Source organism: Cynocephalus volans, chromosome 8, assembly GCF_027409185.1.
Source record: "Cynocephalus volans isolate mCynVol1 chromosome 8, mCynVol1.pri, whole genome shotgun sequence".
Classification (NCBI taxonomy): Eukaryota; Metazoa; Chordata; class Mammalia; order Dermoptera; family Cynocephalidae; genus Cynocephalus; species Cynocephalus volans.
The window spans coordinates 2498012-2525784 of NC_084467.1; the positions used below are offsets into that span (position 1 = coordinate 2498012).

General features: G+C 51.6%; 2 protein-coding genes across 5 annotated transcripts in view; one reads left to right on the forward strand and one right to left on the reverse strand.

The window, feature by feature from the left end:
- TP73 (tumor protein p73) overlaps positions 1-3867 on the forward strand; it is a 75401-nt gene extending 71534 nt beyond the window's left edge. For all 3 annotated transcript variants that reach the window (XM_063104712.1, XM_063104710.1, XM_063104711.1), the window contains one exon: positions 264-3867. In XM_063104712.1, coding sequence (XP_062960782.1) covers positions 264-587 — 324 coding nt within the window. In that variant the 3' untranslated portion in view covers positions 588-3867. The remainder of the gene's footprint in view (positions 1-263) is intronic.
- Positions 3868-5691: 1824 nt separating this feature from the next.
- LOC134384041 (myo-inositol 2-dehydrogenase-like) lies at positions 5692-19944 on the reverse strand. 2 transcript variants are annotated; one of them, XM_063105667.1, is made up of 9 exons: positions 19442-19944; positions 18536-19120; positions 16781-16851; positions 12809-12917; positions 11907-12037; positions 11648-11755; positions 8091-8209; positions 7372-7528; positions 5692-6821 (listed from the first exon to the last, which is right to left on the reverse strand). In XM_063105667.1, the coding sequence occupies exons 1-9, from the start codon at positions 19684-19686 to the stop codon at positions 6673-6675; spliced, it is 1674 nt and encodes a 557-aa protein (XP_062961737.1). In that variant the 5' UTR covers positions 19687-19944; the 3' UTR covers positions 5692-6672. The 2 variants fall into 2 exon arrangements, with proteins under 2 accessions (XP_062961737.1, XP_062961736.1); XM_063105666.1 differs by having other exon boundaries at positions 5692-6932.
- Positions 19945-27773: the final 7829 nt, after the last annotated feature.

A 27773-nucleotide genomic window follows, 5' to 3' on the forward strand; every position in this document is an offset into this window, starting at 1 on the left:
TGTGGCCAGACCACCTCATGCAGCGTGGGCCCGACCCTGCCTCTCCTTCCAGGCCCCTCCATCTGCTATGCCCACCATGCTGTCGCCTTCCAGGGTGGCACTGCCCACTGGGGCAGGGGGTTCTTGGCCTCCCTCCTGGCCCTTAGCATCATTCACGGCCCTGCCCATGGGCAGGGTGGGCCCGTAGGCCAGATGTCCCTGGGGGAGGGCAGCGGGCTCACCTCTCCTGCCCCTAACGGGTGGCTGGCGGCATGCTCTTGCAGGACCTCGGGGCCCTGAAGATCCCCGACCAGTACCGCATGACCATCTGGAGGGGCCTGCAGGACCTGAAGCAGGGCCACGACTGTGGCGCCCAGCAGCTGCTGCGCTCCAGCAGCAGCGTGGCCATCGGCGGCGCGGGGGAGCTGCCGCGACAGCGTGTCATGGAGGCCGTGCACTTCCGCGTGCGCCACACCATCACCATCCCTGGCCGCGGTGGCCAGGGCGCCGGCCCCGACGAGTGGGCGGACTTCGGCTTCGACCTGCCCGACTGCAAGGCCCGCAAGCAGCCCATCAAGGAGGAGCTCACGGACGGCGAGATCCACTGAGGCCCGCCCGGAGGAGCCTGGGCCGTGCTTCCTCTCCTCCTGCGTGTCATCGGGAGGCGGGAGCTCTGGCCTGTGTCCAGGGACAGGCCAGGTCTGGTCATCCTTCCACCTGCACCCGGTGCTACTTCCAAGGGGACGTCGCTGGCCTTCTCAGGCCCTAGGAGATGCCCTGTCTCTGGAGCCACCATAGACAGCCTGAATCACCTGTAGGAAGCTTCTGGAGCTGCCCTGCGGTGTGCTTGCCAGGACCAGGCCCGGCCGGATGCTGAGCTGAGGCTGGCCTGCACTCTCTGCCTTGTCACTGTCCCGCATGGGCTGGGAGCGGCAGGTGCAGGGGACAGCAGCCTCATTTTCCTTAGGGACTCTGCTGTGTCCCCACCGAGCAAGATCCTTCTGAATAAAAGGATTGTCTTTGCTGACAGACTGCCAAAAAGTATTTCCCAATGTGTTTTGGTTTGGGGTGGCAGTGAGCAGCCAGGTGACTGTGTCTAAAACACATTTATTTTCAGTTTAATGTCCCAAACTGTGTCCTCGCCCAAGGCGGGGGCCGGGGCTCCCTCTGCTGGACTTGAGGACCCGTCTGTGTCCCTAGCACACTCCACTCTGCAGGGACTGCCTCTTTTCTGCCCAAGACAAAGTTACGAGTTTTGCTGAATTTGAGAAGATGGGGCAGGAGGCTGGGCCCCTCCTGGAACGTGCAGAAGCTTCTGGTATTAGCCTCGGCCAATGCCCGAGAGCACCACTGGCTGCAGTCGCCTCCCTTCGGTGACCTTAGGGACAGCATGTTCCTTAGACTACTGGAAATTGTCAATACTTGATAAAACCATACCCTTTTCTACATGGCGGGTCAGGTTTGTTTTTTTTTTTAACTTTCATTCTCAACATTCCCTTCAAAGTTCAACCAAGTGTCAAAAAGCAGGGCTAAGACAAAGCTGAGTGGCAAACTGTCCCTTGTCCCCAGGATGGCTGGATGGGGAAGGAATCCAGAGAGAGCCGCCGCGGTGGAAGGCAGGGCGAGCCCATGCCACACCCAGGGCTCAGGCATGTGGTGAAGTCACAAGTCCTACTCTGCTCCCTGCAGCTACTTTTGCAAGGCAGGGGGTGAGCCGGTGGTTTTGTCTCTCAGTGGAGGCAGCAGTTGGCAGGAACATATACCCCTCAGGGCTCAGGGGCCGGGTTCTGTGCTGGCAGCAGCGCTCCCATCCTGGCAGGGACCACACTGAAGCAGGTGCAGGGGTCCAGGCCTTCATGAAGCACCCCAAGGCAGTTAGTGGGCTTGGGGAGATGACTTCTGCACGGGCCCACCTGGTAAGGCTGTTTCCATCTGCCAGGAACCCCACCAAGCCTCTCTGAGCCTTTGCAGCTGGAGCATCTACAGTCCCCGAGCACAGCCCCAAGGCAGGGAATAGGAGCCCAGCACGTGTGGACTGAAGCAAGCCCGTGTTCCAGGCAGGCAGGGTGATGAACCCGGATCAACACGGAAGCGGACACAGGCTTGGGTGCAGTTGCCTGGCCCTGGCCCCCTCAGCCTGGGGTATGTGTGGTGCTAGTTCCTCACGTCTCGCTGTCCTCTCGCCAGTGTCACCCACAGAAGCAGTTAAGACCTTCAACAACATACCAAATCAGGATCGGCTCAGGACCAGGACTTCATCTTGGAGAGAGGCGAGCATAAACGTCCTGTCTCTACTTACTGATAAGCAGCAATTTGTGTCCACGCAGGTGCCTGTGTCTGCGATAACGCAGCCACCCTCTGCTCTCTGGACTCGCCCCTGGGTGCCTTTGAGGACACGTAGATGCCTGGGTGCACCTCTGGGGTGGGGGCAGGCGTCAGGGGCTGTCAGAGCTCCTGGAAGGTTCCAGCTGCCAGCCAGGGCCAAGACCCCATGGGATCCTTCTTACCAGCTCCTCCTAACTGTGGGGCAGGCGCTGGCTGTGCAGCTTCTGGGCAGTCCTGTCTCCCCAGAAATGCACACCAGTGCCCAGTGGTTGGTCACAGCCATGGTGGCAGCTGACTCAGGGTGACCTGGCATTCTGCCAGCCCAGCTCCCCCTCACACAGCCCCAGGGTCAGTGTACTCCTGCCAGCTCCCAGATGGGGAAACCAAGGCCAGAAAGGCTAAGTCCCGGCAAGCAGCGTGCCCAGCGTGGGGGTGGGGTGGGAGCACTGCGCTGCAGCCTGGGCACTTGCTCCTGAGGCCACATGCTGGAGCCCCCTGGTGCTGCCCCCTTGTTCCAGCTCAGGAGCTGTGGAGGCCCATCCTTGCCTCCATGGGGTCCGGGAACCTGGCTGAGATGCGCTTCAAGTCCAGAGTCTCACGTGGATTCACGTTTTAGGCACATTTACTGTCAGTCCTGAGTCCAGTAGGGGCTGTCCCAAGGGTCCCCACCGTGTGTTCCTGGGAAGGGTTAGTGAGGTGGTTGGCATAGAGCGGGGAGAGGCCCCAAGAGGGTGGCTGTCACTGGAACCCCAGCTAGGCATCCAAAGGAGGCCCAGAGAATGTGCTGGAGAAGCGATCTCCCAGGGGGACTCCAGGCTGCACACCCTCCGCAGACCCTGCAAACCTGTCCGATGGGCCTGCCTTGTTCTCCTTCCACTGATGAGGGACGCCTTTGGAGAGAAGCAGCTGTTAGAGCAAACTGAGCAGAAACTTTGCCATGGTTAGCAGAAGACGGAGATTGCCAGGAACAAGAATCCTTTTAGGTTTAAAACTCTTTCATAAAACTCAAAAATCAAGAGAAAACAAATCTTTAGGGCCAAGGACTGCCCAGCAGCGCTGAGGCGGGAGGGCGGTGGGTGGACTGCTCTGCTCTGCTGCAGCCTGAGGGCCGGTGAGGCTGGGGGCTTGTGCTGGGCGAGGACGGAGACGGGCGCCAGCACACAGGCAGCTGGTCTAGGGCAGTGGGTAGGAATCGGGGACTCGAACTAATCCTTCCCATGCCCCTCCCACCCTTATGCGTTCCACGAAGGACTCTGGCCTGGGCCGCGGGTCCCCCTGCTGAGCCGGCACAGACCCAGTGCCTCACACGTCCACGTTGCACGCCCGCTAACAGCCACCGCTCTGTTGGTCTTGGTTAAAGCACTTTGACGCTTTGAGGTTTAAAAACAATACCATCCATGTTTTTAATGTAATATAGTGCTTCTTCAAGCAGTATTAATGGACCTATTCCAACGATATTAACTTTTTTTGGTAATGTAATCTTGGGAAAACGTGTTATTTTTTTAGCTGTGTTTTGGTGGGAACTTTTGTTTTTGTAACACAATAAAGCACATGTTCCAATGACTGGCTCTCATGGCTAAGCCGTCCTGCACAGGCTGGGAATGAGTAGATCCCGAGGTGCCTGGACACAGCTGCCGATACGAACGGGTAGTTCCTTGCGGGCAGGAGGCACACAGCCCTCCGCGTCTGGCCCAGGTGGCACCAGCTGAGTCTGTCTGCATCATCACTAAGTCTGATGGGCCCCGGGGGTGGTCCCTTTGCCCAGTGCCTCAGAGGACCACCTCTGGACAAAGCCTGCCAACCTCACGGTACTGACTAGGCTGTGCCCCAGCCCCCTCAGGCCTCTGGAGGGGCAGGCCCCAGACCTCTCATCCAGCCCCATGAGGCCTGGGTTCCCTGACTTTAGAACACACAAGGTGCAGCTGTGTCACACACAGCTGTCCTCAGTTGAGCACATTCACATTTCTCAGCAAAGATGACAGAGAACCTCATGTCAGCTTGCATCAGGCTTTGCGGCCATGCAGGCTTCACCGTGGTTCTCTTGGTTCTCAGTATCAGCATTGTGGATAAGGGTTGGTGACCTATCACAGTGAAAATAAGGCTCTAGAAACCTGTTCCACCTTGGAGTGTTACCAAACCAGACTTGGTTCCGCTCACCCAAGCACAGCTGAGCCACGACATGGACACGGGGCTGCAGCGAGGGAAGCGAGGCCTTAATTGAAGGCCAAGACATGGAGGTGGGGCAGCTGAGCTGAGAAAATGCCAGTCTCCCGGAGAACCCACAGGCAGGGGTCTCTGGAGGGAAACGCCGGGGGTGGGGCAGGGGCTGCCAGGCGGCCAGCGGATGCCTCTCACTGGCGAAGTCTCCGGCACCGGCAGCACCTGTCAGCCTCTGCTTACCACTCACCTGCCTCCTGTCAGTCTGGGTTCCTGGCAGTCCGCCTCTCATCAGCACATTCCAGGGGCTGTGAAAGTTCTGGGGCGTTTGTCCTTGTAAAGACACCTCCAGAATATGTGTGAAGATAATGTCCTGTATCCCGGGAACTCAGTGACTGTTTCATGGCCCTTATCATCACTTGGTGCCATTCCATCCTGCCCAGCGGCCTCCTCCGAGCCCCTTCCTCACTGCCAGTTGTAAATCCAAGCTCTAAGGAAGAGTCTGGTTCCCAAAGCCTAAAACGCTGCTAGCCTGAGGGACCAAGGCCACGGCTCACTGACACAAAACCTCTGGGGGAGCTTCATATGGAGAGGGTACCCACTTGGTTTCAGGAGGCCTGAGTCTTTTTAAAAGTCAGACTGAACCAATGTAGACAAGATGAAAGGGCTAAGGTGAGACGGAGCGATGCCCACTCTGCCACAGGCACTGGGGTGCTGCTCACGGCCCACACTGCACTCTGCTGGGGTCCCCACGCCAGCCGCCAGGCCCACGAGGCTGGGTGCAACCCAGGTGAGGCCAGGTGCGACCAGGTGAGGCGTAGTTCTCTGACCCCAGCCAGGCCCTTGCAGTCTGCGCCTGCTCACACACATACTCTTGCACAAGAAAGTGCCCATCCTTCCCCAGACTCCATCCCCAGGGCCCGCCGTGGAGGGTGAATGCAATACGTGTCCTATCAGAACTCTGGGTAGCAAAGGTTCCATGCCTCAGAACTGGATGGGAGAGGAGGATTCGGGATGCTTCATTAGAAGGATGTTGCCATATACAATGCAGAAACAGGGACTTCTAAAACGCCGTTTAAGGAATAAACACAGAAATGCTAATGCTTTCAGCATGAGGGTGAGTTTTAATATCTTTGTTAAAAAACTTAGTTTTTTTAAAAAAAATAGGGTATGAGAAGTACAATTATTTTCAAATATATAAAAACATCCCCTCCCCTCCCCCCCCCAAAATCTCTGCTATGTCTGATGTGTAATTTTAAGACAAGCTGGATTCAAGCAGATCTGCACTCTGCAAGGCACTGTCCTGCACAGGGTCATCCCATTAGTGACTCCTAAAAAGAAAACAGAAGGCCTATTTTCCCTTGGGGGGAAAACAATCAGTTCATTCCCCCACTGACACCAAAAGAGAAAGTGTCTATATTGAGGCAAGAAGAATAAAGTGGATTTTTTTTTTTTTTAATCCTTTTTGTGACCGGTAAGGGGATCGCAACCCTTGTCTTGGTGTCGTCCACACCACGCTCAGCCAGTGAGTGCACCGGCCATGCCTATATAGGATCCGAACCTGCGGACTCGGTGCTCCCAGCGCCGCACTCTCCCGAGTGAGCCACGGGGTCAGCCCATAAAGTGGATTTTTAATATCATATACAAATATTTCATCACATTTCTTAGGAATGGTGCTGCATATAACTGTGCACAAAATCACAGATTCTTCAAGAAAATTGTTTGCTTTTTAATACTGCTATAATTGCCAAAAAAGAGGCCCAAAAACCTGCAGCCTGCTTCACGCACGTGAGACTCAGTCTACTGGAGAACCAGCCTCCACTCGGCTCCCGCGTGGAAAAGCTGACACTGCAGGTTTCCAGATGCATTTACACGGTCCACCTCCTGACCCGCATTCTTCCTAAGCAACTCAACCAGCAGGACTCCGAGGACTCTGCCAAGGTAACTGCAACCACGAAGGCATCCCTCACATACCAGGCCTGAGCTCAAAACAAAACAGAAAAGCAACAGCAACTTCTGTCCCCGCGTCTGAGGTCCCATCCTGAAACAATCCAGTTACTCCAGTAATGAAACGCAATTTCCACATGCCTTCCCTTCTTAGTTTCCAGTGGCAGCAATGCCACCGGAAGGTTCTGTCTCTCTTGGTAACAGGCAGAGGTGGAACAGGAGACCAGATCTCAGGCAGGACACTGGCTTGAGCCACGAGGCCATTCACGGGGCTTCCGTCTTGACCACGGAGGCCTCTGCCACCTCACTCGGCAGGTTCACGGCTGCCCGGCTGCGCCAGGACTGCGCTGCAGTGGCAGCCACCTGAATGGCTCTCAGGAGCTGCTCTTTGGTGACTTGAGGAGGTTCTGTCCCTGGACAGAGAGCATGTTTGCACAGATTTAGGTCAAAACCAACACACTGGAGCCAAAGACATTCCTTCTCCTGCTGGGTGATGTGAAGAGGCCACAGTCCCAAGGGGGCCGCTTGAGGAAAGAAAACTGGTTCTTAGGGAGGCCCATTGCCCCTCAGGAGCCCAACCCCCCATCCAGAACTACTGCACCCCCTCCCTGGCTCCCAGTCACTTCCCAGGACCAACTGAAGGTGTCCTGTCTTCCAGGACACACGATGTTCACCAGATGCCAGGAGCTTGCGAGCAGCTATCATTTTACAAAGCTCAGAGCTCAAGAACACTTCCCCCAATACATCAGGCAGCAACGTGGCACATTCACATAAGCCCACGGGGCGCCTGTTAGGCACCATCTAGAACATGTACAGCGCAACGACTGCTCAGACAGCAGCTCCATGTCTGACCCTGGTATCTGGAAGGCAACTCTCCACCTGCAGGTAGCAGAACCGCTGCATTGACTACAAGTACTTTCACAAGTCAGCACATTCCAAGTTCTTCCTGAGGACCTTGCCCACCTTTAAGCGTTCTGACAAAGTGTCTGAAGAGCTCTCGATATGCGTCCTGATAGCGTCCGGCCTGGGTCTGGGGGCAGAGCGACAGGGAAGGGCCGTGTCCAGTGATGCCCAAGGAGTTCTGATTCTCCATGCGCAGTGTGCCTTGAGACCCACGCACCTGGAACCATCAGATGAGAGTGAAATGTGCAAAGGACTAGAACTGGGAAGGGTGCACTTTTTAATCTGTGTGGCGATGTGTCATTGGGGGTGGGAGGTTTTTTTGTAGGGGAGGGGGTGGGAGGACAGGTGACACCTGTTTTCCAAAACAGTTACAACTGTGTACTACGGAACACTGTGATACATGAGAAGTATGAGCTTCACATGTGTCAACTGGAGAACCACAGGTTTCTTTGAAAAAACAGTCAATTTTGTAAAGGAAAATCACTTTCACCAAAACAACTCCTTAAGGCATTAAGGCTAAAGAATGAATCTACTATCAAAACAGGGAAAATCTGGCTCTTAGCAGAAAAGTTTAAAATTAACTTTTTTTAAATGAAGACAAACATTTGCAGACAGACATACTGAGCACCAAGTGTACACTAATTACCTTTCTAATGACGCACCTACCGCATGAACTCTGACTAAGGCACGGCCAGATTATAACTTCTGTCTAACCCGCAAGAATCAAACTATTTTTCATAACGACAATCGGCTGGGGCTGGGATGGGGCGAGGAGTCACCTCCAGTCTCTGATCGCAGCTGTCCGTACAGTGCTGGCTGACGTCCAGGCTAACGAGAGCCCCACCGGGAAATTTCATGCTGATCACAACAGTATCTGCTTCTTCTAAGGAGGCCATATCTAGGTTGAAGAAAATTTTAGATACAAAAGTTAATTTAGGCAAATTAGAAATTTATGATACCCCCCCCCCAAAATGCAAGTTTTCTTTAAAAACATGGTGTACAGACTTTATAACAAACAGCAAAATGGAGAGAAAACAGGGGTTCCTGCTGATGAATCAGTCAATCCAAAATGGATTCTTGGCCACATATGAGGTGACTTCACAAAGTTTGTGGAAAAATGGAATTAAAAGATAGAGATTAAAAATATAAACTCTCTCACTATAAGCGCCATCAGGTTCAAGACACTTTTGAAAGTGATGATAGCAGCCATTTAGTCCATCGCTAAAGAATGGAGGGTCCTGGGAATTTAACCCTGTCAAGGCAGTCATTTCTACAATATTAACTGAAGAAAAATGGGTGCCCTTTAAAGTTTTTTTAAGATTAGGAAACAAAAAGAAGTCAGAAGCAGCCACATCAGCACTGTTAGGTGGATGCCTAGTGATTTCCCACTGAAACTCTTGCAGAATTGCCCTTGTCTGATGAGAGGAGTGAGAGGAGTGCTGCTGTGGTGGAGCAGGACTCTCTGGAGAAGCTTTCCCAGGCATTTTTCTGCTAAAGGTTCGGTTAACTTTCTCAGAACACTCTCAAATAAGCAGATGTTATTGTTCTTTGGCCGCCCAGAAATTCAACAAGCAGAATGCCTTGAGCATCCCAGAAAACTGTCACCATGACCTTTGTCCCTGACCTGTCTGCTTTTGCTTTGACTGGACCTCTTCCACTTCTTGGTAGCCATGGCTTTGATCGTGCTTTGTTTTCAGGATTGTACTGGTAAAACCACATGTCATCTCCTGTTACAGTTCTTCAAAGAAATGATTCAGGACCTTGATCTCACTTGTTCAAAATTTCCATTACCAGCCAGCCATCAAAAACCAACCAACAAGCAGAAAAACACACCCACATAAAGTTTCCATTGAAAGCCCTGCCCTTGCATGCAGCTGATCTGAGCACAAGTTTCAGCACCCAGTGAACAGAGTTTGCTCAACTGTCTTAGTCAGAATCGTGTAGGCTGACCCAGTGCGATGTCTGTGGTGCTGGCTGTTGCTTCTGTTGTTAACTGTCAGTCCTCTTTAATCAGGGCACGAACAAGACTAATTTTTTCCTCACAAATTGATATGGCTGGTCTGTCACTGCAGGTTTCATCTTCAACACCATTTCTTCCCTCTTTTAAAATGAGTTATCCATTTGTAAACTGCTGATATCTTGGCGCACTGTCTCCAAAAACTTTTTGTAAAGCAGTGACATCAGTGATGTCACCATTCCTCCACCTGAGCCTCACTGTAAACTTGATGCTTGTTCGTTCTTGCTTCAATTTTTGCAGAATTCATGTTGCTCTGATAGGGGCTCTTCTCAAACTGATGTGTCATCCTTCTCAGTGCCTCAGACTAGATTCTGTGCAGACATGTTGTAACAAGTTAGTAGGATTTTATTTTGGTGCAAAAAAATTTTACACTCCCTGCACAGTTTTTTCACAATACACGTTTTCCATGAACTTTCTGAAGATCCCTCTTATCTACACACAGTTCTAAGACATGGCTCCTGCCCCAGGGGGTTACCATCTAGCAGGAGCTCCTGACAATGGACAACACAAAAGTCTACACCACATGGGCGCAAACCCCAAGCGCGGGAAAGACCCAAGAGTTTTCCATAGCTGGATTCTAGAGGCAATTTCAAAACTGCCTGATGATAAATACGGGCTGACGTTGGACATGTGCATGTGCGCAGTGCGTGACAGCTGAGGCAGCCTGTGGTGTGAGTGTCCTGGCCTTGCCATCCTCCCGGGCAGGCCAGCATGTGGACCAGTGGTTTTAATGACACACTTTTCTCTGAACAATCAATTTTCAAATCTTTCTAAAGCAGCAGCAGAAACCCAATCAATACCAACAGGTAATACTGGTGCCCTCTGGTTGAAGAGAGTGGGGGCAGGGCGGGGTTGGTGAGCCAGAGCCCCCTGGTGAATTCTCCAACCTGCTCCCATCAAATGTGGCCTGAGAAACCCCTTAATCTCAGCAGTGGGTCTTTTTTGGGGGGGAAAAAAAGGTAGACATCGGACTTTCTCGGTCCTCTAGTTTGCTAAAGTGTTTTCCAGTGTAACGTAAGCCATCCTTTCTACGGACACAGCCACCTGCAGCTCCCTGCCCACCACGCAGCACCTCCAGCCTAAGAAGCTGGGCGCCCACTTCCACTCCTCGTCCCACACACCCACTCCACACCCAAGACACGCGGTTTCACCTACTAACACTGCTCTAAGGGCCGCGCTCTTACTTCCTGTTGGAGCACAGACATGGCCCACGAGTCACAGGATGCCCACCCCCTCACTCTGCCCAGACTCTCCTTTTTTTTTTATTTATTTTTATTTTTATTTTATTTATTTATTTATTTATTTTTTAAAATTTTTATGTTGTCGATATACCCAGACTCTCCTTCTGCCTGGCTCCTCTCACCCTGCCCTCCCTCTGCTCTTCCCTGGGTCTGACCAGCTCTTCCTGTGCAGGTCGGTCCCCTGGTAACTCCCGGTGACCTCTGCCTCTGGCAGTCACACCCCTGTGCAGTCCCTGCCCTTGGATCGGGGTGGGAGGGGACTTGTCCCAACCCACAGACTGCGGTGAACATGGTGCTGCACCAGTGCTGGGTTGAGCCAAAGAAGCCTGGGCACTCCCACTGTGGTGCTCTTGGGGACCCAGAGGTCCCATCGGAAGTGTGGCCACAATGGGGGAGAGGCCCAGAGACCACAGGGAAGAGAAACCAAGTGACAGGAAGACCCAGCCTGTGACCCTGGCTGAGCCATCCCAGGCAGGCCACCGGCCAGCTGACTGTAGTCACATGAATGACCACTGGCAACACCAGCAGGAGGACCCTGGCCCAGCCCAGCTGGCAAAATCATGAGCTCCTAAGTGGCTGCTGTTCTGAGCCATTATGTGGGAGAAGCATGTCGTGCAGCTGCAGGTAGCTCGTCCACTTCATCAGCCCTTGAGGGGCTGGAGCCTGGGAGCTGCGCATCCCCACCCCGAGGCCCTCCACCTGTGAACTTCCCCAACCCAGCCGTGACTCCTTCCAGATGGGGGCTTCGTCCAGTTCTTCTCTGCAAGTTCAGAAACTGCAGGGCCTGTCACATGGTAGGTGCCAGGAAAACATTTATTAAAATAGTGACTCTCAGAGATCACCAAACATGAAATACTTCTTGCATGGCACTTTCTGACCACTGGGAATGCCCGAGGAACTCGGGGACATGATCATTGGTAAATCTTTTTTATACATATGTCTCACGTTACTTTATCTGCTCCTCGAAGCTCAGGTTGGGGGTAAGAGTCCTGAAAAGGGTCCCAAGCCCACACTATCGTTTCAAACAGCCTCGGAGGATGAAAGAGAGCCTTGGAAAAGGACACCACGCTCTTCTTACCTGAGCAGAAGGCGTGGCCCAAAGCAAACACAGCGTCTGGAGCAGATTCCCCCAGCAACATGCTGATGACGTCCACGTCATGCACAGCAGCATTGTAGAAAATCCCACCTGGACACAAAGGACAGCAAGCTCTGGCTTCTGCTCTCGAGGGCGGCTACTGGGAGAATCACTGGAGGTCCTCTGTTCATAGGGGAGCCAGGTGACAGTCACACGCAGACACAGACGCCACGACATGGTGCAATCACAATGCGATGCCTACCTGCCCTCTTCAGGAAAGCCGGAGAAGCCGCCGGGTACAGGCGGCTGACGGCGGCGATCCTGTGGATCCGCCCCAGAGCGTGTTCCTCGCGGACCTGCCTGTACAAGAACTGGAAAGCCGGGTCAAAACGCCTGGAAGAGAGGACAGGAAACGAGGCAGGCCTGGCCCACGCCCCCTGAGAAGCGCAGGAACAGGCCAGCTGGGCTCCTGAAGCCACATCTTACACCACAGTCTCTTCTGGGCCATGCCCCTCAAAACCCTTTCAGAAGCACTTGAGTTGGGATGCTCGTGACAGCTGCCCATGGCAGAGAGAGGCAGGTGCGTATGGCCCTCGCTGATGTCTCAGTCCCTCCTCCGTCTACTCAGAGCACTGCGAACACCAGCCGGCTCTGTACTGAAGTATGTGTCCATCCACTAGTCTCTCGTCTGGCCTGCTCTCCAGACTGCAAGCTTCCTGCAGGCAGAGGCCACTCTGGCTCGTGGGCAGACAATGCCTGGCACGGGTGCCTGGCAACTAGGAGCCACTTAGACTCTGTTCAATAACCAGCAGTGTGACCCACTTTGTGGGTCCATCCGCAGCTGCAGCCTGCAGATGACAAAATGGCTCAGAGAGTTCTCTAACAGGTCCCAGTCACCACACTGGCACCTGGCACAGACAGAACTGAGCACCTAGGCGGACCAGCCCCAAAGTCTGAACCCTTCTGCACACACCAACGACTACAGGGCCTCCTCAGAGCAAAAGCATCGCGAGAAGGAGCCAGTGAGGACCCCCGTTTGTCACCTCTGCAAATGAGAACTGGAGTTAGAGACTGCGGGCTAGTTTCTAAAAAAAAGTACCCTGGGTATTTTGCGTAATTTTATTTAAAAATTAAGAAAAAAATCCATGAGAAAACTGTTCTTACTTGTAAAATCCACAGACCAAAGGCTTCCCACACCTCTCAGCTTCATCAAAGCAGGCCTCAGCAGTCTGCCTGTCCAAGCTGGGCGGCCTCTCGCAGAACACCCCCTTCCCTGAAAATTGGAGGAAGGAAGTCAGGAGGTCACAGACCGGGAACCTGCACCTTGCTCTCCTCCACGACCAGACTGCCCCTGATCCTGGCAGCTGTCACCACTGTGACCCTGCAGACAAAGGAGTCAGGTAAACTGCTCTAATAGGATGGCACGAGGCAGGAACAATACACTCATCTCAAAATTTATAAATGAAGATGTAATTTCTACCAGTATTTCTCAAAATTGAATAACATATGGTGTGTTTTAACGGGGAAAAAGATCTCATGCATCCCCAGTGCTGACTTAATCATTTTGAACACAATGCTACTTAAATAGGTATGAACGTAAAACCAGGCACCAGTCCTCTTCTGTAACTATTAAAAACTAATTTATGAATTAAATGTAAAATTGCAAAACCAACTAAATCCAGATCAACACTTCTTGGCATACAGATGGCTCTCTGCTACAATAACTGGCCCCAGCGAGCCACCATCCACGCAGGTTTTTCATGTGATGTGTTCCATGACTGTGGCCTGACCGAGGCCTCCGATTCCCTGTCTCTCTTCTTGTTCCAATTGCTACAGATGCTTCACCGGCTCGGGGGCAGCCCTTACAATATAATCCAAAGACCATTACAGCCTGTTCCCTGACACCAGTGTGTCAGCAGACACCACTCTGGTCATGGAGTTATGTGGCACTGGTGGCTGTAAAGGGGTCATCACTGACAGGAGCAGTGACGAGAGCTGGCGTCTGTAACTGAGCACTCCCTATGAACAGGGTTCTGTTAACACAGGCACTTGCTCCCTTTTCTGTAACACAGGGATGAGGTGGAGGTGAGCGATGTGCCCCAGGTCACTCAGCTTGCAGGTGGCTGAGCCAGGGAAGGACCCCAGCAGAGCAGCGCTAGTCTAGAGGGCCCCTTACAAATGACCAACATAGGGACCTACTTTTTTTTTTTTAGATCACTAAAATGTAAATGCTGAACTGTAACATGTTTGTTGAGATGTCACAGATCTCGAAGGACACCACCAAAGTCTCGGGTGCTGTCAACAACAGTCTGAGAAACTCTGTGTCCTTTTCTGTGTTTAAGCCCTCCTAACCAGCCAAGAAATTGGTGACTAGGCATGGTGGCACTTCTTCCAGGAGAAGCAATTTCAAGTAATTTCCATACTTGTGCAACATAGACCTATCTGTGGACTTGGGGAAAGATCCCAAGGCACTCCTAAAAATTCTTTCCCACAAGTAACTGTCATCCTACAGCTCCTAACTAGGTTAGGACTTCAGAGCCTCAGCTAAGCCCCTTTTGTGGAAAACTGAAATATTTTGCTTAAGATAAAGATAAGCTGCAATGACCCAAGCTTCTGGCTCAAGAAACTAGACCAAGGGTCGGCAGGCTACAGCGAGTCTGTGCCCATCCTGGGGAGCTAAGGATGGCTTTCACATTTCTAAGAAGTAGTACCTGTTCTATACAAACAGTTCCAGAAAACTGAAGGGGGTAGAGGGGACACTTACCAACCCAGTCTATGAGGCAAGAATCGCTTTGAAACCAAAACCAGATCAAGACATGACAAAAACAGAAAACTATAGCCAATATCCTTCATGAACACAGACACAAAAATTCTCAAAAATTCAGCAGATCAAATCCAGCCATGTATGAAAAGGATAATACAATGTGGTCAAGTGGAGATCATCCCAGGAATGTGAGGCCTGTATCACACCAGAACATGAACATCACCTCAACAGATGCCAAAAACGCATGACAAAATTCAACATCCATTCATGATAAAAACTTTCTGCAAATTAGGAGTAGAAGGTGATTTCTCAACCTAATAGAACTTATGCTAAATTCACAGTTGTGCTAAGAGACTGAATGCTCCACCCTAAGATTGAGCAAGACAAGGCTCTTACAACTCTTATTTAACATCATACGGCAGGTCCTGGCCAGTGCAATTTGGTAAGAAAAAGAAAGGCATACTAGAAAGAAAGAAAGAAAGGAAGGAAGGAAGGAATGTTAGGAGGGAGGGAAGGAAACGGGGACAGAGAAAGAGAGAGGAAGAGACAGAGGAAAAGAAGAGAGGAGAGAGAGACTGAGAGAGACAGAGAAAGCCGCCTCTATTCAGACATGATTGTCAACACAGAAAATTATAGAAGGTCTACAACAAAGCTGGTCTAACTAATGAGTGAGCTCAGGGAGGTCACAGAATACAAGGTCAGTGTACAAAATTCAATCACATTTCCATATACAGCAGCAGCAAAGAACCATTGAAAATAGAAAGGTAAAACGGTATGCCACTTACAAAAGCACCAAAATACCTGACAAAACATGTGCAAGATACGGACGCCAAAAAACACAAAACACTGGTGAGAGAAGCCAGAGTGAACCTCAGTAGCGCAGTGACACATTGCGCCTCTACTGTGAAGACATCGATCCTCCCCAGTCAGATCTACAGATCAACCGAACTCCAGTGAAAGCCTAGCAGGAAATCTGTTGTAGAAACCAACAGGGTGACCCTAAAATGTACACGGAAAGGCAAAGGATTGCAAAGAGCCAAAACAGTTTTGAAAACGAACAAGTTGGAAGACTCACGCAACCTCATCTCAAGACTTAGGAGAGCGTGACGCTGTGCTGATGGGGAGAGAGCAGGCAGCCGCTCAGAGGAACAGAAGAGACTGATTTCTGGCAAAAGTGCAAAGGCAGGTCCGGGGAGAGAGGGGTCACCGGCACAGCATCCCAGCGTCCGGCTGTCAGCATCCCGTCAGGTGGTTGAGTCGTCCTGGCCCCCAGAATGGTGGCTCTCAACCCCAATAGTCCCAGTGGCAGCCCTGCTCCCTGCCTTCCTAGATGAGGCAGAGGAGCACTCTGAGGCCTCCTGGCCTAGAGCCCCCGTCCTCAGTCCTTCCAGTGATGGCTCTCCACAGCAAGCCTCCTGCTGGACAAGTGCCTTGATGGCTTCTGCTTCCCATATTAACCCCCGACTGACACAAAGGTCAAATAGGATTGGCAATATCCAAAAGATGTTTGTACCCCCACATTCACAGCAGCATTATCCACAAAAGCCAAGACACGGAAGCAGCCCAAGTGTCCACTGGCAGAAGAATGGACAAGCAAAATGTGCTCTATGCACAGAACACAATGACTCGGCCTTAAAAAGGGAGGAAGTCCTGACACCTGCTACAACAGGGGTGAGCCTCGGGTACATCACGCTCAGTGAAATAAGCCAGTCACAGAGGGCAGATACCATGTGATTCCATTTTCATGAGGTTCCTGGAGTAGCCAAAATCAGAGAGAAGGAAGTAGAACGGTGGGTGCCAGGGTTGAGGGAGGGGATGGGAGGGTCAGTGTTTAATGGGGGTGGGACTTCAGTTCAGAAAGATGAAGAGTTCTGGAGGTGATGGTTGTGATGAATACACAACAATGTGAATGTGCTTAACGCCACTGAACGGCGCACTTAAAAATGGTTTAAATGGCAAATTTTAGGTGTTGTGTATTTTAGCACAATTAAAACAAAGTAACACACGCACAAAGTGACTGGGAGATGCTAGATTCTCAGTGTACACGAACACGTAAAGTTGGAGAGGCCACATTAGTTAATTACCTTGTCTACCTAATTACCTTGTTTTTCCCCAAATGTACCGAAGAACAAAAACCTTCCCTCCCCCAGTACAACACCAATTATCATTCCAATGAACCAGGATCTAAAAGAATATGTTTTGGGAAATGCTAACTATACCTCTTGGACCCTCCTTGATTTTCAAGTGGTTTTTTGTTTTCATGTAAACCCACTGGACACTGCTCCCCACCCACATGTCAGTGGACAGGCACTGCCTACTGGAAAACACAGCGTGTGACCACAGGAGTGGGCGAAATGAGCCGCGGCCCTTACCTGCTCGGAGGGCGTCTATCACTATTTCAGAAGCTGCCTCTGGTGGGGAACAGACCACAACTCCAGAGACACTGTGGGAATAAAACAGAACCTTAGGAGAGATCTTCAATTTCAGAGCCAGAACGTTCCGGAATCCATGCTGTTAACACCATTCCATACCCCATCTCAGGCACATGAGAGTAACTGAAGGAAAAGGCTCAGCGGAGTGAACTGCGAAGGCACGTCCAGTAAGCATGACTTGCTTCTGAATTTAACTTGTAAATTCAGATCACAGACCCTGGTGAGTGAACAGTAACTAGTAAGATTCTCAGAATGATGTCTATCCTTGCTTGGACCTCCTCCTCGGCTGGCAGGGATCAGCCTTGGGTGCAGACTGGCAGGGAGCCTGGGGCTCTGGGGCTGGCTGGGGTCACATGGGTTTGCTCAGTTTGCAAAAACGCCCAAGGTGGCCGCTCGACTGCACGTTAGCTCCTCTTGGTACGCTGTGTGTGAGCACATGTGTGCGTTCTACACATGTGGCACTTCAGTTAAAAGTGTGAAAACTTTCCTAAGTCAAGAGTGGAGTCCTAAGATAATGTCACATGTACAACTTTCCAAAAACATGCAGATTTAAATGTTCATGAACATGCTTCAGTGATAACCATGAGGCTTTACTATCATACAACACCGTCCAGCTGAATATTTTCAGAACACTATACGTGCATTAACAAGGTAGAATTAAACTTTCCCCTTGATATATTATAAAGCTTATGTTTAATATTAAGAGTAGTTAAAAATATGGGAGAGCTGGAGCTGGGGTGGGAGCTATGAACACCAGAGTGAACTTGGAGAGCCCAAAAGTGGACGAGGCCTGATCTTCAGGCGGCACCAGCCCGCTCTGTGACAGAGACACTGGGGGTGCCGAGTCCAGCTCTTGATACCATGGCTGCAACTGACACTGTGCTGGGCTGCTGCTGGGTGAGCAAAGTCAGCTGCTGTCATACCAAATGGTGTTGGCAACAAGTGTAGACGCCACTCCCAGTGTTATACTCAGCTCTGGAGATACTGCTACCCAGGCTGGGTGGCTTATGTCAGGCTCAGCTGTGCGAGTTAAGGAAGGAAGCCAGCACCAATCTCGAAGGCTCTACATTCAAAATATCCCAAACCCAGCCACAGTGCCACCTGGTCCAGGCCCATCACGCTCCCCTAAATTACTGAAATGTCCCTCTCTGGTCTCCCTGCCTCCCCGCCACTTCAGCCCCTAGAGCGTGGTGTCCCGCGGCAATGGAGGACCTGTAGGAGCAATGCTGTCATCCTGAAGCCAGCCCGCCAGCGCTGCCCAAGCCCCAGAAGCTTCCCAACACTCTATGAACAGCACCCAAAACCTCCGAGTGGCCCCCAGGCTCCTTATGTGTGGCACCTCACTGTCTAGCCCTCACCCCAAGCTCACTGCACTCCTGCCACATGGCCATGCTGCCGTTCCCAAATGACCCAGGTGCGCCTGCATCAGAGCCTCAGGAGGACCCTCTCTGCCCAAAGTGCCATCTCCAGACCTGCACAGCCAACTGACTCACCCGTTCAGGTCTCTGCTCCAATATCCCCCCTCCCGGCCATCTCATCTAAAACAGCACTCCTATCAGCCGCCCCTTGCCTCCCTCACCCTGAGTGGCACAAAGGTGGGGACTTTGCTGCACTAGGAGCCGTGCCTCCAGCCCTACAACAGTGCCCGGCACATGGCAGGTGTTCAATACACCTCTGTAGCCGACTGAAACCTACCGCTGGTCGTTGAGGACAATGTCTGCATCCTGTTCTCGAATCACCCTCGTGTGGGCCAAATGCTCTGCTCTGAAGGCCCGCTGCACTTCACACAGCTGATCCTCGACGACGTAAAGCAGGAAGCAGCTGTTCTCCTCTGTAAGACTCTGCAACAGCGCTGCGCTACCGTACCCTACCCCAAAGACAGCCAGGCCAAGGCGGCTGGACGCCCCAGCTCCGCTCTTGTTAAGCCACCTCACGCCACCTCTGGACACAGCACTGCTGGAGCCCTCTGAAACCAGTCTGTGGTTGGTCTGCCTTGAGAGCACCGAGGGCCTCTTCATTAGGATGGCAGGAAACGCTGAAAGGTGGCTGGTGGAGGTAGATGGCATTTGGTCCTCCTGGGCAGACGCATCGCTGGTGGTGGAGCTGACGGCAGTCAGGGGGACAGGGAGGAGAGATGTGTGGCCTGCAGGAGGAGGGGGCACCATGCAGGTGCTGGTGATGCTGGGATCGCCTGCGAGCAGGCGTGGGGGCTGGGGGAGTAGAGACGAGTGACCCAGGTGCACGGGAAGGCCGGCTACGGCAAGGTCCGAGGCCGCTGAGCTGGACAGAAGAGAAATCCGTTTTAACAGAGAGTGGGGGGACTCAGTATCCGGCCCACCAATCATCCCGGACGGTTAACAGTGGGGAATCCTTCAGTGAAGCGTTGTCACAGCCGGGCACGGCTCACCAGAACGGACCACGCGTGCAATTCCAAGACATCACAGGATCTGCACCCTACACGGACAAGCCACCTGCAGGGTATGGCAACGAAGGCACAGTCCGGCGGCGTGTCCGCGTAACGAGCAGTCCTCTGCAGCACGCCCCGCCACCCCCCGCGGCTCGCACGCGCCTCTGCCGTGCAGGGCCGAGGGTGACACTCACAGGAGGACGGGCGTCCGCGCTCCGTGCTGCCTGACGAGCCTGCGGTTCCGGTAGTGCCTGCCCGAGGACAGGTGCTCCAGGATGCGGTCCCTCCGCACCCGCATGGGGAGCTCGCACGCCCTGCAGCAGAGGGTCTCCACCACAGAGGTGTCGCCGGAGTCGCCGTGCTCAACCAGGCGCTGCTTCACCACCAGGTCCGTGAACTCCGCCGCGTAGTCCTGCAGCGTCTTCTTCTTGCGGCCCATGGTCGGGTCGCCAGGGCCCCGGGGCGGCCGTCGGAGCAGGGCGGAGGGGAGGCCTGCCTCCGGGACCGGAAGAGGCGGGCCCCTCGGCACGCGGCCCAGGGCGACCCCGCCCGGAGGTGACCGAGGCCGGGGCTTCTCAGGGGACGGGCAGGAGCGGCCCGGGCGGGCGCGGGACGAGGGGCTGCGCGGCTACGGGAGCCCAGGCCCAGCCCCGGCCGCCCCGGGCTGCCGCGGGTTAAAGTCCTTGCGACCCTGCAACGACCCGGATCCGGAAGGGCGGGGGCCCGAGGTGGGCGGGGCCCTGACCCTGGGGGCGAGGCTCTGGGTGCTGGGGGGCAGGGCCGGTGCTGGGGGCGGGGTTGGGACTGGCCGGGGCTGGCCGGGGCGGGGCGGGGCCCTGGCCCTGGGGGCGTGGCTCTGGGCGCTGGGGGCGGGGCCGGTGCTGGCCGGGCTGGGGCGTGGCTCCACTGCTGGGGGCGGGGCCGGTGCTGGGGGCGGGGTCGGGACTGGCCGGGGCGGGGCGGGGCGGGGCGCTGGCTCTGGGGGCGTGGCTCAGGGTGCCAGGGGCGGGGCCGGGGCTGGGCTCTGTCAGTTCCAGCTGCACCTGCCTCTGGGTACTGGACGCCCGCACCTTCGGGTGTTTCTCTGAGCCTGTTATCACTGGGTTCCACTGGGAACCTCCCCATCACAGGATTTCCCTTACCGGCGAGGGGGCTTTTTTTTCTTTTTAAATTAATTTCTATCTTTGCAAAAATTGACTTTGCAATTAAAAACTTTAAAAAATATAACAAAAATCATAGGCTCTTTAGCTTCTGACTTTCCACTCGGGTTTCATTAACGAAGGCCCTGAAATCCCCAGCGTGCTCTTCCGTGAGCACAAGGACAGTGACATCTGCGCAAGACACCTGCGCGAGGTGTGGGACGCAGGTGAGGGACACAGAGCTCACCCTGGACCTGGCTGCGGTCAGATAGACGCAGGTGTGCCTTTTACACACCCACCGAGGATGTGGGCGCCCTCATTTCACGCTAGCCGGCCCTCGCCTTGCTCTGGGGAATTAGGCTGCAGCAGGAGAAACTTGCAGCTAAGACCCTGTCCTTGCCCCCATGATGCAGTTAACACCCCGGTGGTTTGTTACAGCAGCTCCAGGAAACCAATAGTAATAGATTCCGGGCGTATCCCAGGATCTTTCCCCCTTCCTAATGATCTTTCCCCATCACCAGCAGGACAGGCCCCAAGCACAGGCTTCCTCCACACCTGTCCTCTGCCGCTCTTGGAACTAGCCAAGCCCACTCCCACCTCCAGCCTGAACTTGCTTCCTCTGCTCCAGATGCTCTTCTCCCTGATTTTCCCACTGCTGAATGCTTGGCATTCAGTCCTGACCCAAGTGTCACCACAGAAAGCCCATCCTCATCCTCTGTCTGAAGTATCCCTATCTCTCTGTCCCATGCCCCCAGTGTATTTCCTTCAGGGCACTTACTAGGAGCCAAAATGCTTCCTGTGTCTGTTACCTTGTCTTTTGTCTGGTTCCTTCCTCTGCTAGAATATATGAAGCTGAGAGAGAGGGCTCCATCCCTTGCCTAGACTGGCCTCTGCAGCACACGAGATGCTCAAACCTTGTGTGGCCTGTGAGGACCTGCAGGAGGCATGGTGGAGCTGCATGCCAGTCTCTTAAAAGGTGCGAATTGAGAGCCCGTTCTACTTCCATGTGGCCTGGGACAGCCACCATTTTTACCATCTCTCTCTATGAATTTGACTACTCTAGGGACCTCACACAAGTGGAATCATACAGCCTTTTTTTTGTGTGACTGGCTTATTTCACTTAGCATAATGTCCTCAAGGTTCATCCATGAGTCAGAATTTCATTCCCTTTTTTTTTGACCGGAAAGGGGTCCACACCACACTCAGCCAGTGAGCACACCGGCTATCCCTATACAGGATCCGAACCCGCGGCCTTGGCACTACCAGTGCCGCACTCTCCCGAGTGAGACATGGGGCCGGCCCAGAATTTCATTCCCTTTTAAGGCTGAATAATATTGCATTGTGTGGACAGACCACGTGTTGTTTATCCAGTCATCTATCAATGTACCGTTGGGCTGCTTCCACCTTTTGGCCCTTGTAAATAATGCTGCTATGAACGTGTGTGTGAAAATACCTTCTATACATTTTTAATCCCCACCCACAAAGTGATCACAATTATATTTAGAACTCTACATTATCAGAGAACCAATCCTTTCATCCATACTTTCGTACAATCTCTGGACTGTGGGCTCTGTGAGAAGAGGAACCCGGCGGATCTCATTTTTCGTTGTATCCCAGCCAGGAGCACTGAACCTGGCACGTGGGAGGCACATGTGTGTGTCAAGGGTGAGGAAGAATGAAAAAAACTGGTCGAGGGCTCACACAGATGAGGAAAAATATATGCGCTTGACCGGTCTTGCATATTTTATTGGTGAATTTTTGTATGAATCTGTAAAAATGAAGTTGTTTATTCGTGCGTCATATGAAAATGTCTCCATGGATTCTCATCAAATTCAAAGGTTATGTCTAGGATAAATTGCCTAGAAATATAGGCCAGGCAGCATGGTTGGATTACATTTCTTGAGGCACCTGGAGAGCACTTAGAAGACACAGGCGGTCCTTATTTTGAGAGACTAAAGCAGGTACAGGAGGTGCAGATTGCTGCCAGTTTGGCGCGGTCCACGCCATGGCAGGATCCTAAAGGAGTCAGCTTGGGCTGCCCTCTCCGAGTTGGCAGGACCGCTGGAGGGAGAGCTGTTGGCAAGGCCGCAGCTACGAGCACTTGCTACAACCATAAGGGTTTCTGCCTCGGCTTCGTGGTACTGCTTTTGCTTTCTCTTTCGATATTTTGATTAGCGTGGCAGTTCTCTGAACTCCCAAAAGATTATAAAAATAACACAAATGATTATGCCATCATTGAACTAAACATTCCCACAGAGGATCCGGGTAAATTGGACAATTTAAAATTATCCCCTTGTGATAAATTGACCACACCAACATATGTTCCAAAAGCACCGCTCATGACTAAATATGAGCTGCAGCCTAATGTAAGGTGGCAAACATCATTTACTGGAGATTATATTAATGGCAAGAGAATGGTTGGCATTAATGAGAAATTATATGATTGGGACAAATTAAGTATATGGGAATGAAACTGTAGAACCCCCTTTACTTGGTGGTGTCCAGTTTTAATAAATCATTAAAAATCAGGTATTGGGATAAAAATATATGCTGTAAAATTATTAAACCTGCAAAATTAGATCTTAGAAGAATAAGAGGGTACACCTAGTTTTGTGAGGGATGGTGCTGTGCACAAGGACACTTTAACATTTAGATCAAGATTACAGGGCCACAGCCAATGCATATCCTTAAAATGTGCATGATAATGCTACTTAAATATCCACTGTTCTTTTTCCATATGAACAGTAGGTTCATTCCATTAGAACATAAAATCATTAGACCCCCCCCATTAGAATTTAAATGTTAACATTTTTCCTTTTGGCAAAGTTGTATTTAACCAAAATAGCTGCCACCCTGTTAATAGGATGGATATTAACCACAGCTTGCTAACAGAAAAAGGTCACAAGATGACTTCAAGACAATGAAGGAATGGCCGATCTGATAACCTGATTCCAGGAAAAAGAAGCATGAGTTGATCACCTAAGACGTGCTGACCTCTAAAAAAGTTTCCTCCCTGCTTTTTGGACTATTGATTTAAGCTTGCTGATACAATAAAAATAGTACCCAAGACCCCCCTGCAGAGAAAAATCTAAATAAAAGGCATTGTCTCATGCTCTCCTGGGCTCCAGCTGCAACACGCTGCCAGCCCGCAGAGAGAGAACGTGCATATTGATGCATTGAGGTCTCCGTCTGTGTTTGTTATTTTCACCGGCTTCTTCATCCCTCCTTCAAGGACCGCCAAACTCAACTGGAGCTGGTCTCCGGCACCAGTTTGTAAAAGTGAGGCTTCGTGCAACAGTGTGGGCTGGATGGCTGCCCCTGGAGGAATCAAGAAGACAGGACCTGCCACCTTCATGTAGATGTCGGGGCAGAGAGAAAGCCACGATTCACAAAGCAGAAAGCAGGAATCCAGCAGAAGCATGGAAATAACAGAAGCCACCTGAGAGCAGGAATCCCCTGGACGTTCCCAGAGTCTTGGGAAGGCGTTGCCTTTCCCAGGGATTCGAGCCCCTTTGATCTAGACAGGGAAGTGTCGGGTGACCAGCTGGCCTCTGCGTATGCATATTAGCACCCTGGGGTTGCTGTTAAAAAGTACCACAAACAGGGTGACTTCAAACACCAGGAATTTATTCTCTCAGTTCTGGAGGCTAAAGTCCAAAATCCAGCTGTGGCAGGGTCATGCTCCCTCCGGGGCACCCTCTTCCAGTCTCTGGTGATTGCTGGCAATCCTGCATCAGTCCAGTGTCTGCCTCTGCTGTCACCTGACCTGCATCCCTGTGTGTCTGTGTCTGTGTCCAAATGTTCCTCTTATTATAAAGACACCAGTCATTGCATTAGAGCCTGTCCTAATCCACTGACCTCATCCTAACTGATCACACCTGCAAAGACCCTGTTTCTGGGTCACACGCACAGGCACCATGAATTAAGACTTCAACATATCTCTTGGGAGTAATGCCTGTAGCTCATCATCTCCAAATTCCCACCATCTTGCTTACTTCTGGGCACCATTGCCTGTTGCCTGGATTATCCCACTGGTCATTCTACTGGCCCCTTGCTCCAACCTTCATACTGACCTAGAGTGGGTTCTCCAAAATCCAAGCATGGTCACCGCAGCTCTCTGCTTAAGACCCTTTGCTGGTCCCACTGCATTTAAGATAATGAGCTCACAAGCCCCTTATTGGGCTGGTCCCTCCTTATCTCCCTACCCATGCACGCTGCCTACACTTCCTGGCTGCTCCCTCAAAGTGTAGTCCAGGCATCAGCAGCAAGGGCACCATCTAGGCGTGGGCATTTTTTTTTTTCCTGCACATGCAGCTTGCCCATACGGGAATTTGAATCCTTGATGTGGGTGTTACAGCACGGCATTCTAACCAACTGAGCTGACAAGCCAGCTATGTGGGCATTTCTGACCTGGGCCCTACCCCAGGCCTGGAGAATCAGCATCAGCATTTTCACAAGCTCCCCAGGCAACTCCAGTGCACGTGCTCGTTAGAGTTTGCAAAGCTGTGGCACCGCTCATCCTGACCTCCTAGCACATTGAGTGGCCCATTTTCACCTGCGGGGCTTTCACTGCTGCTGTCTGAAAAACTCACCTGCCCACGTGCACCTGGCCCAAGTCCACCAATCCTTGGACTCACCTCAGGTGAGCTTTTCAGGGTCCTCCTCACCCCACTCTGCAGCATAACATTTACAATGTCCAGGATACAATTTAGAATTACTCAACAAGGAAAATGTGACCCATTCTGAAGGGAAAACACTATCAACAGAGGCCAGACTCAGGAGGTGAAATGAAGGATCTTGAGATGAGGAGGTCATTCTGCACTATCCAGGTGGAGCCGACATCCAGTGACAAGTGTCTTTATATGAGAAAAGTAGAGGGATATTGTAGAGAAGACACATACAGAAGAGAAGGACAGAGACAGAGATCGGAGTGATGTGGCCACAAGCCCAGGAGCCTGCAGAAGCTGGAGGAGGCAGGACAGATCTTTCTCTAGAGCCTTCAGGGGGAAAGTGGCCCTGAGGACGTCTTGATCTCAAACTTCTAGACTTCAGAATGGTAAGAGAATAATTTTCTATTGCTTTAAGCCACAGTTTGTAGTACTTTATTATAGTAGCTGCAGCAGGAAACTCATTACATATACATTCAAAAAATTTGATCCTAAACAATTCTTTTTTTTTTTTTAAGACGACCGTTAAGGGGATCTTAACCCTTGACTTGGTGTTGTCAGCACCACGCTCACCCAAGTGAGCGAACCGGCCATCCCTATACGGGATCCGAACCCGTGGCCGTGGTGTTATCAGAACCACACTCTCCTGAGTGAGCCACGGGCCGGCCCTGACCCTAAACAGTTCTTGAGGTGGGGCTTTTCTTGTGTTTGGTGGGCAAGGTAAGGCCATTAACAGCTGCACTTTAGAGATGAAGAAGGAGGTCCAAGGAGCTCTGGGACTTGCCCAAGGCCACACTTCCCGGCTAAATGCAGGGCCCGGCGCCCACACCGGCGTTTCATCCGCTGCCCTCCGGGACCACACGCAGGCCCCTGCCAGCTCTCATGGTCTCTGATTCCAAGAGGGGCCCTTTCCTTCTGGACTCCAAAGTTCAGAGTGAGGACTGAGCGGAAACCAAGATTTTTGGTCCAAACTTTAGTGAAATGCAGGAGCAGGTTGAGAACTTCATGACTAGAAGGAGAAAAAGTAGTGGCATGACAGTACAAGAGGCCAGCGACCTCAAATCAGAATGACACCCGAACTGTCTCTGAAACTCTGAGCTGGCCCAGACCAGCTCGTGGTGGTGGGAGAGAAGAGCAAGCAGGAGAGGGCACCCCTGGGTCACAGAGGACTCACCTGGGTGGTCCCGAAGGGTCTGGAGGCAACTTCAAAACCAACCAGGTTCTACACGCTGCTTTAGGGGCTGGCGTTACTCTGCGGGATGGGCTTGAGGGACATGGGCTCAAACTACAGGCTCCTGTTGCTGTCTTACTTGAGATAAAAATCACTGTTTTAACCATTTTAAAGTGTGAGATCCAGTGGCACCAGTACATTTACAAGCGTGCAACCATCACATCTAACTAGTTCCAGAACAATCTCATCCTCTCAGAAGGAAACCCGGTACCCATTCAGCAGTTGCTCCCCCTCCCCTCCAGCCCCAGCCCCTGTGGCCTCTGTGTGTGCTCTGACTCAGTGGCTTGGCCTGTTCTGCACATGTTACAGAAATGGAATCACACGATAAGTGCCCTTTGGGGTCTGGATTCTTTTCCTTAGAATGATGTTTTCAAGGTCAAACTGCAGCTCCTCATCTCAATGGGGAATTGGCAGGTGGCCACAGAGAAACTTTTCCAGGCACTTTCCCTGGACTTAGAGACTCACCAACGTGATTTCTCAATTTCTTTTTCAAACCCAGGGTCTATGTTCCAAGAATCTGGGACAGTGAAGTTTTAAAACATTACAATAACCTATCCTAAAACTCGTATGAAGTCTCAAGGGACCCCAATAGCCAAGATACTCTCAAAAAAGAACAAAGTTGGAGGACTCACACTTCCTGATTTGAAAACTTACTGCAAAGCTACAGTAATCAAAACAGCATGTACTGGCATAAAGACAGAGATATAGACCAATGGGATAAAATAGAGCCCAGAAATAAATCCTTGCGTATATGGTCAAATGATTTTCAACAAGGATTCTAAGATCATTTGGTGGGGAAAAGACAGTCTTTTCAATAAATAGTGCTGGGAAAACTGGATGTCCACAGGTAAAAGAATGAAACTGGATGCTTGCCTTGCATCATATACAAAAATTAACTCGAAATGGATCAAAAATCTTAATATAAGAGCTAAAATTATAAAATTCTTAGATGAAAATATAGGGCAAAGTCTTCATGATATTAGACTTAGTGACAATTTCTTAGATATGACACCAGATGACAAAATGAAAAAATGATAAATTGGGCTTCATCAAAATGAAAAACTTTTGTGCCTCAAAAGACTCTATCAACAGAGTAAAAAGGCAGCCCACAGAATGGGGGCAATATTTGCAAATCATATGTCTGATAAGAGACTGGTATTCAGAATATATAAAAACTCTTAAAACTTAGCAAAAAAAAACCCCACAAAGAATACAATTAAAAAATGGGTAAAGGGCCGAGCCCCTGGTGCACTCAGGAGAGTGCGGTGCTGGGAGCGCAGCGACACTCCCGCCGTGGGTTCGGATCCTATATAGGGATGGCCAGTGCACTCACTGGCTGAGCGCCGGTCACGAAAAAGACAAAAAAAAAATGGGTAAAGAACTTGAACAGACATTTCTCCAGAAAAGACATACAAATGGCCAATAATCACATGAGAAGACGCTCAGCATCACTAATCATTAGAGAAATGAACGTCAAAACCACAACGAG